The sequence below is a fragment of the Merops nubicus genome, unplaced genomic scaffold (assembly GCF_000691845.1).
Source record: "Merops nubicus isolate BGI_N331 unplaced genomic scaffold, ASM69184v1 scaffold11638, whole genome shotgun sequence".
NCBI lineage: Eukaryota > Metazoa > Chordata > Aves > Coraciiformes > Meropidae > Merops > Merops nubicus.
In genome coordinates, this window is record NW_008625154.1 from 60,324 (window position 1) to 68,810 (window position 8,487).

At 37.1% G+C, this 8,487-nt stretch overlaps 1 protein-coding gene across 1 annotated transcript in view; it reads right to left on the minus strand.

Annotated features, from left to right (window-relative positions):
- LOC103778017 (F-box/LRR-repeat protein 13-like) overlaps nt 1–4,909 on the minus strand; it is a gene marked incomplete at its 5' end in the record, with an annotated part of 30,154 nt that extends 25,245 nt beyond the window's left edge. The window contains 4 exon segments of the mRNA XM_008945585.1: nt 753–872; nt 3,744–3,906; nt 4,063–4,180; nt 4,811–4,909. Coding sequence (XP_008943833.1) covers nt 753–872; nt 3,744–3,906; nt 4,063–4,180; nt 4,811–4,909 — 500 coding nt within the window.
- Between the last annotated feature and the right edge of the window lie 3,578 nt (nt 4,910–8,487).

Here is an 8,487-nt window from a genome sequence, read left to right on the forward strand (position 1 = left end):
GAACTGTATTACAAATGAAAATATTTTTTTAATTAGTTTGATGTTTGACTGGTCCTCATCTGCAAATCCCTCATATCTTGCACAAGAACTTCAGAGCTCACTGACTGCAGTGCCAGAATTCAGGACCCCACAGCTGTACCCACACCCAGTTACAACTACACAAATAATGCTGCACAGCAAATGAAGACATTGCCAGGCTCTGAAAATCAGCACTCACTGACCATACAGGGAAGAGTGCATTTTATTGTGCATGTAAGCACCACAAACTGTATGTTCCCATAACCAACCCAGAAGACCTGAGAAATGTGACTCCTCAAACAGTGCATCTATGCTCGGTGATGCTCAGCTATCCAATACTACTTCCGAGACACTGAAATTGAAGAACTTTAGCAATAAAAGTGCTTTTTGTTTGTGAATCAGTATTTATTTGGTTTACAAAAAATGTGACTTATACCTACTAATTTTTTAATGCAGTTTTGTCACTGACAACCATCATTTAAGCACTTTTTTTCTGTCTAAAATTAAGAATTCTCAAGTTTCCACATCTGTGTTGATGAATTCCCCTTTATATAGTGGATCATTTTTTAAGACATTCACAATGCCAAAAGGGACAAGTCATTTATCTAGTACAATTTTCTGTGTATAATTGGCTGTATAACTTTACCCATTTATAAATATATTAAGAACATTAACATTAGAGATATGTTGAAAGTCTAACCACACTAGAAAAATATTTTACTGGACTATGGTACCTTTGTGCTATTTCTGTGACAGAAGCATCAGTGACGCAAATACAATCAGCCAAATTCAGCTCTCTAAGCTGTGCTCCTGAAGAACCTTGTACAAATGGCCTTACACCTCCATCACTGATTCTAAAACAGAAACGCAGGTAATATTTATAACATGTATTTTTCCTATAACATACAATTCATATACAACATATAAAATTTGCATTCACAATCTATATTGTAGTTAGTCAGAAAACAATCATGGTATATTTTAAATAGCTTTTTAACCCAAAAAGGAATCAGAATAATTAATGGCTTAATTAGAAAGATGCTGCTTTTTGGAAATGCTGAAAACCAGAACTCCCTGAAAAAGAAAGTCAGAGATTATGAGAACTTCCATTAGTTCCAACACCCAGGTATGACATCACTTCAAAAGACAGAGCTTGGAAAAAATATCTAGAAAGTATCAGAATCTGCTTAAACGTTTTAGAGTAAAATTTGTTTTAGTATCTTTGTTAATTTAAGCAACTGAATTTACTTAAAGGAAAATTTATCTTCTAGTACAAAAGCAAAAGTTGTAGGTAGTATATGTGTGTAGTAGCTGTTCGGACACATGCATGAAGAGTTAACCTGAGTTGTTCCTTGGAGTGTTTCACTTAATTGTATGTCTTACATAAAAATCTGGAACTCAGGATATACACAAAGGTCATAAAAATCAAGTAGACAGAAAAATTTTGAGCCAAGCTGAAAGGGTTAGAGATTTGACTATAGCTCAGGAGTTTCAACAAAGTTCATCTCTCTGGTATGTTTAACATTACTTGTGCACTTAGCTTTGCAATGCATTCCCAGTATTTATTCCATGTTCCCTGATGAATAAAAAATTAATCCCAGAATTCTGTAGAACAGAATCATATTTTGGCTTGTATAGTTTGTTACAGCACAAAGAATCACTGCAAATCCTGAAGTCCTAGAAACATATGGGTAGGAATAGCACTTCTAATAAAACGATAACCTGAACAGAGCCTCATTGTGTGACCACAAGCTGCAGCTGAAGCTGTAATTCATAGAGTGTCAAAGTAATCACTCTACAATAAGTCAATCATTGTGGTAGTTTTGGTGTTATTTCACTGTGCAGTTGTTTTTCATTCAAGATAGATAAATTTAAGAAATATACTTTCAGTATATTTAACTTGCATAGACAGTAAGGCACGAGAGCCTGGCAACACTGTTAACTAAATTAAAAAAAAGAAAAGAAAAGAAAAAAAAAGATAGTCTGTAACTCCATTGGGCTTAAGGGCTGAAATAGCCACATAATAACTTTTGAAATAATTGTGAACACAGATCCTCAGTTTCTCTAGTCAGCTGCTTAACTGCAATAATGACATAGGCAACACACTGCTTTACCATGCATGAAGACAACCTACTGAAACTGGGAAAATGTGCCAAGGGTATGAGTTGCCATATTGCCTGTGTCCATTTTCAAACAACATTTTACTCACAACTCTCTTATTTCTTAATTCTAATAACCACGACCAGTTAGTTTCATTTAATTTGTCACATGTATCCAAATACTTCCTGTAATTTAAGAACTGTGAATTGTTAGATTTGCTCTGTCCCTTTTCTTTTGGAAGAAATTTTCCATATGACTAAGCTAGAAAAGCATAGACTCTTAGATAAAACATCAATTAAAAAAAGAAAATTATTAAGAGCACTGAGAGGGTTAAACATTTCAAAATCTGTTCTCAAGATTCTACCACCAGTATGTTGCTTCCCTTGATTTCAATGAGAAATTCCTAAATGTTTCTGACTCACAATGTGAACTTTTGCAGCAACACATTGTGCAAATAAGAAAAACATAAATACAAACAATCTCCCTTTTGCAGTTTCCTATCACTTGAGAGAAACCCTTCACCAAGTTTGGATGTGTTACAATCTATAACTTTATTAATGATGAAACTTTTACAAGTTTCTGCAAAAGCAACGATATACGTACAGTATTTTACAATAGCCTTACAACTACTTTAAAAGTTTTGTTAAATTCGGCAATTCTTTAGCAGTATAGACAATTGACACATGTGCAAACACACTCACAGTTCAAGATTTGGCTAACAGACTGGAAAATCCAGCCTTCTAAATGCTAAACCAGAAAATGCAGGCAGCTGTCCCATCTGCCCAGACAAACTACCAACATGATGTCACCGTGCTGCTCCAGCACTTCCCAGCTCATCCACATGCAATGTTATCAGATGTTCATACAGCATTAACAGGCACAAAAAGTACTTTAGCTACAAATTAAAACAGAAATCCTAAAACTTCACATGATGTCAGAAATTTTAAGATAAGCAGTAATTCTAGCTTCATATTATTTTATAGATCTGTTGATTCTGAAACGTTCAGAGGTTTTGCCTTCCCTGTTCCCTCCCACCACTGACTCCAACGCCGGGCCACAGAGGAGGGAACAAGTGTGCAGCTTTGGGAGCCCTTTCGGCTGTCTTTGTTTCTACTGATACATGACACATCTGAAGTGAAAAACAGTCTACACATAAAATATATCCTTCCTCTACCACATAAATTACAGTGTGGTCTTGTTGTAAAAAAGCAGAATTTTTGTCTGTATCTTAATATTAGTTATAAAGTATTATTTTAATATTCACAAAATTAAACAATATCCAAATTTTAATAGAGCAGTGGCACTGGCATTGTCTTTGGTTATAATTTTAATCTTCTTCATAGCCATATTCTGGCACTACAATATGCCATAGCTATTGAGTAAAATACATCTACAGTTGAATTTTTTGCTTGAACTGGAGTAATCTTTTTTTTTTTTTAAAACATGATACAGGAACAAAAAAATACGTGCATAATTTTTTTTTTTTTTTTAATATTAAGATACATGTATTAACATTCTAAGAATTTATTTTTAAAACTGAAAGATGTGCTCATAGCACTTATTATAATTAACTTTATGAGCATTCCTTTGCAATGGTTTAGAGAAGTCTGGATGTGATATGGTACCTTCTGCAGTTTGCCACGTTCAGTACAAGAATATGCTTCAGTGGTGAAATCATCTTAAGGCCAGCATCCGTAATCCTCTGGCAATCAGCCATATGAATGTGTCTGATGTATGGGCAGCATTTACTCACCAACTCTAAACTCAAATCAGTAATTTGGTTATTCCCTGTTGAAATATATAAAGATGTAAGTTATACACCTGACATACGTTAAGGGCCTCATCCCAATACCCACTGAAATCAGCTGAAAGGTTGATTTCAAATCAGCTGGATGAATTTTAAAAATGCATCATAATAACAATTTTGTGAATTACTATACAAACCTTCAATGCTGACTTTGACAAGTTTACATTCAGTAAGAGCTTTAAAAGTTGTATCAGAAAGATGTGGAGAGTCATGAAAGACAACAGCCATTATCTGTTGGCATTTTTCAACCAGAGCCTTTGAAAGGAAAAAGATGGAATAAAATATACATATATCTATGATGTCACATAACAAAAGATTAGCAAATATTCTGCATATAATACTTAATGCTACAATTTCAAACAAGTAGCTATAATCCATTTTAACAGTAACTTCTATACACTGGGCAGTATATAAACTACTGAAATTCTCCATATATTTACTATGTTTGGGAACACAAGGGAAAGAAGTAACCAGAGTCATGAAGTATGGCTGACACCCCAGGCAGTGATCTAGTTAACATTCACTTTTTCAAAAGCCTGAGAATTCTTTTTGGATTTGCAAAAGCAGTAGCAAAACATTTCTCCCATATATTGTATTTGCTTAACACTGAAAAAAAATGAAAAACTCTAATTTATAAACCAGAAGACCATAATTCAGCCATACCCATGTAAAAGAAGACAAGACAACTGAAGTTTTCTGAAAGTGACTGCAAGTGAGCAAGATTCACAAACATAATTAGATAATATTTTTTATAAATGTTTTCAGAGATAACTTTTCCTCTTAAATTGTATCTGCTTAACTCTCTTTAAGCTCATTTCAGAGGATTAAAACAGTTCAAATATGAGATTTTTTTCTCAAAGTACAGATTTATTTTTGATTTCTTACTTGAATACATCTGTCTGCAAGAGTTGGCATTTTGTTGATTAGCAAATCTTGAATCCCACTGCAGCCATTGGCAATATTTCTGAAGCCATCAACTGAAATCTAAGTAAGAAATAAAATATTTATGTCTTAACAAGCCTAACAAAGAGAATACAGGAAAAGGTTGAGATCTTTTCAATACTTTAAAATCACAGGTATCTAGATGCTCACTGAAACGAGAAATGCATTAATCCCATTAAAAGCAAATGAGACCCATGAGGGATACATACATATTATGCAGAAATTTTAGCAACAGAATCCAAGTCCAGGGTCTGTTCCAAAAATGTGTCAACTAAACAAGCAAGAGTAAGGCACAACAATTTCTACAGTCAACACCATTTATGGAAGTAGCAATGAATGTCATTGTCACATCCTTCCACCTTTTGTTTTTTTCAGCCTTATGAAATATTCACACATGGCAGATGTTCACATCTAGTTTGAAGCAAGGTTTGAATATGGTAAACTATCTTCATTGTTTTTTCCAGATCCATAGTAAAATGCAAGTTAAATTCAGATGGGAACCAAAGAAAGATCCTATACGATCACAATAACATGGAGCTCGTTTACAGAACCCTTCATTTAGGACCACATCACCAACTCTGCGCACCCTAACAGAGCAATATTCAGTAAAACTATGAATGTATAGATGGATCTGTCAGTTCAGTTTATTTCTTGTACCACTCCGGGGAGTGATTTCTGGAAGTGACTTCAGGGAGTCAGCTCTTCAACTGCCCAAATTCAACAGATGTCAGTTCGCTCTTGGGTGTACAAAGTAGTTCCTTTGACATATAAATCCTGTATGAAGTACAGGACAGCTTCCTTTTAGCCCCATGTTCTACAGACAACACAGATGTGAACCATTCCTCCCCATGAAATAGTCTCCCCTGATATTTGAATGTAGTGATCTCCCTACTTCCCAAGGTTTTGAAGCTGTATAATGTAATAATCTTGTGCAGCTCAGACTACAGCCATGCTCTGCACCAGGAATTAGTTTGCATGTGTGGAAAAAACAAACAAACAAACAAACAAACAAACACCACCACACAAAAAGAAAAGAAAAGAAATCAAAACAAACAAACGAAAAACCACCATCAAAACAGTCTGGCATGTTCTCCTGTGCTCTCCTGCACCAAATAAGGCCTATGAAGAAAAGAATCAAAAGAGAGAACTTCAAAGATAAATTATACTGGGAGGGATTCTTTCTGTACCCCACCTCTCCAGCTGCTGCAGAAGCCTGATTTGCATAGTTACATTGCTTAAGGGGAGCAGCAGTGCAAAACACAGGCTTTGCTTAAAGTATATATGTTATCTGACAGTGGACATCATTAGCAGAGAGGAGTTAGTCACAGAAAAACAAGCCAGAAGCTAAGCAGCAGCTAATGACCCGTCACACGTCAGTAAGGTAGCAGAGCACCAGAAGATGCTTCCAGCTCTTGCTCTCGCAGCCTCCAGCTTTTGTAGCACACTTGACTGCTCCCCACAACTATTTACCGGTGGAAGCAATGGTGAAGCCTACTTTCCTTCCACTCTAGCATTGAGTGAGGGGGTTAACACATTTGGTTTCTGGCTCTTCTTTTTGCAAACTTAACATTGGGGTTCTTTTTGCATGTGAATTTTTTTTTCATGAACTGAGTACCTGACTTTACGTTATAATAAGGTCAGACCATCTTTTCTGTTCTGGCATAATGGCCCATATTTTAATTCATGGCCAGGTTGGTTCATTTTTTATTTTTTGGACGGAGTGGCCCTTTAAACAGATTCTTTTAAATTGTTTTAAATATTTTCATATTTAATGTCTCTCCTTCATAAGGGATTGTGGCACTCTTTGCACGTTATCCCTTGTGCAGGGGGGTAACAGCACTAGAGGGGAACTGGTCAGATCTGATATGGTGCAGCTCTGTAACCCTTGATCAGGCTCCTATGGAAAAAGTTATGTTGTAAGAAACAGCAGAAGAAAGAAAGAGAGCAAAATCTTGGGAGGCAGGAGGGAAGGCTGAAGAAAAGGGTTATACAGAAATATAACCATGTTGTAACCACAAGCTGGTCAGAGCATACAAAGCCTGTTGGTGCACTCCAGACTCTCACACCCTCTTCAACTGAGACATGTCTACTGGAGAAAACAACAGTACAACTTTGGGAATGTGGTTGAGGTGGGTAACACATCAGTGAGGATCTGCAGGTAGTACCACAGATCTCACCCATCAGCATGGATAGGTTGGATTTGCCCACCCCAAATGGTTGCAAAACAACCAGTACTAGAGTAGGGCTACTATGGCAAAGGCAATTCTCTTTTCAGCTGGTGAAGTTCACCAGAAGATAAAATATCATCATGGAAAGATGGTTGCTAGTTCACAGGATCAAATACAAAATTCAGTTGTCCAAATTCTACAGTTCTGTCCTCACTATTGGTATATTTAATGTAGGGCAATGTAATACTATCTCTAGTTTTCTCAGCCCAAAACTTCAGGTCTGTATGAAAAGGATTAGATTAAATTGTGAACACCACACAAGGAGCTGCCTGAGGGAGGTGTTGGGAAATGTCCACTTGCTGCCAGTCAAGAAGCACTAATTGCTTTAGCATGGCATGACCAATCCAGTCAAGTGAAAGTTCACCTAACCCTGCAACAGGCCTGCCTGCTGGCTCTCAAGCAGCACACCATCCAAAGACAGCACATTTCCACGACACACAGCAAGCGGTTTAATATGTTAAAGTGAAAGACACCACCCTCAGAGATGTCAGTGTGAGAGGTAATTTCTGGTAACTGAGTCTTGTTCCTGGTCCATATACTACAAAGAGCAAATCATTCCCAAGAGAAGAGAGGGTATGTTACATCACAGTTTGTTGTTATACACGGTAATAACACTGTCCATTATAATCTGAGCTTGATGCCTCTACAAGAGGAGAATGAGGTTTTCAGTCCTTTAAAAAACCAGCCACTGTTTGTTAAGCAGTTTGAGTGTGCTGTAGCTGTTATGACAGTAGGATTTCCCCTTGCAGCTGCTGAATGGATTTGCTATAATGAGAAGGAATAACTCTGCTCCCAGGGAGCAGTCACTCAAAAGCTGAGACAGTGCAGAACACGCAATATTCAGATATGCTTATCGTCCAAGCTGAAGAGATTTTGTAAGAGTAAGTTCAAATGCATGTATCAGTCATAACCAACTACAAAATGCTATGCCTGCTAATCAAAGTAAGGTATAGGGCTTAACGGGACCTGCTGCCAGTTGTTCTTGGGATATTTATTTTACCATGAACACACTGTTAACTGTTAAGACTTACTTACATTGCTAATCACAGTTGGATACAGAGAGTAAGAACACAAAGGTCATGCTGAACAACCCCAACTCTCTCAGCCTGTCCTCATAAGGGAGGTGCTCCAGTCCCTTCATCATCTTTGTGGCCCTACTCAAGCAGGTTTGTGTCCTTCTCATGCTGGGGGCCCTACAGATGAATGAAGTCCTCTAGATGGGGTCTCATGAGAGTGGAGTAGAGGGCGAAAATCAGTTCCCTTGACCAAAAGAAGCTGACCAGGCTTCTTTTGATGCAGCTCAGGATATGGTTGGCTTTCTGGGCCAAATTGCGAACTCATGTCCATCTTTTCATCCATCTGTACTCACAAGTCCTTCTCCACAGGGCTGCT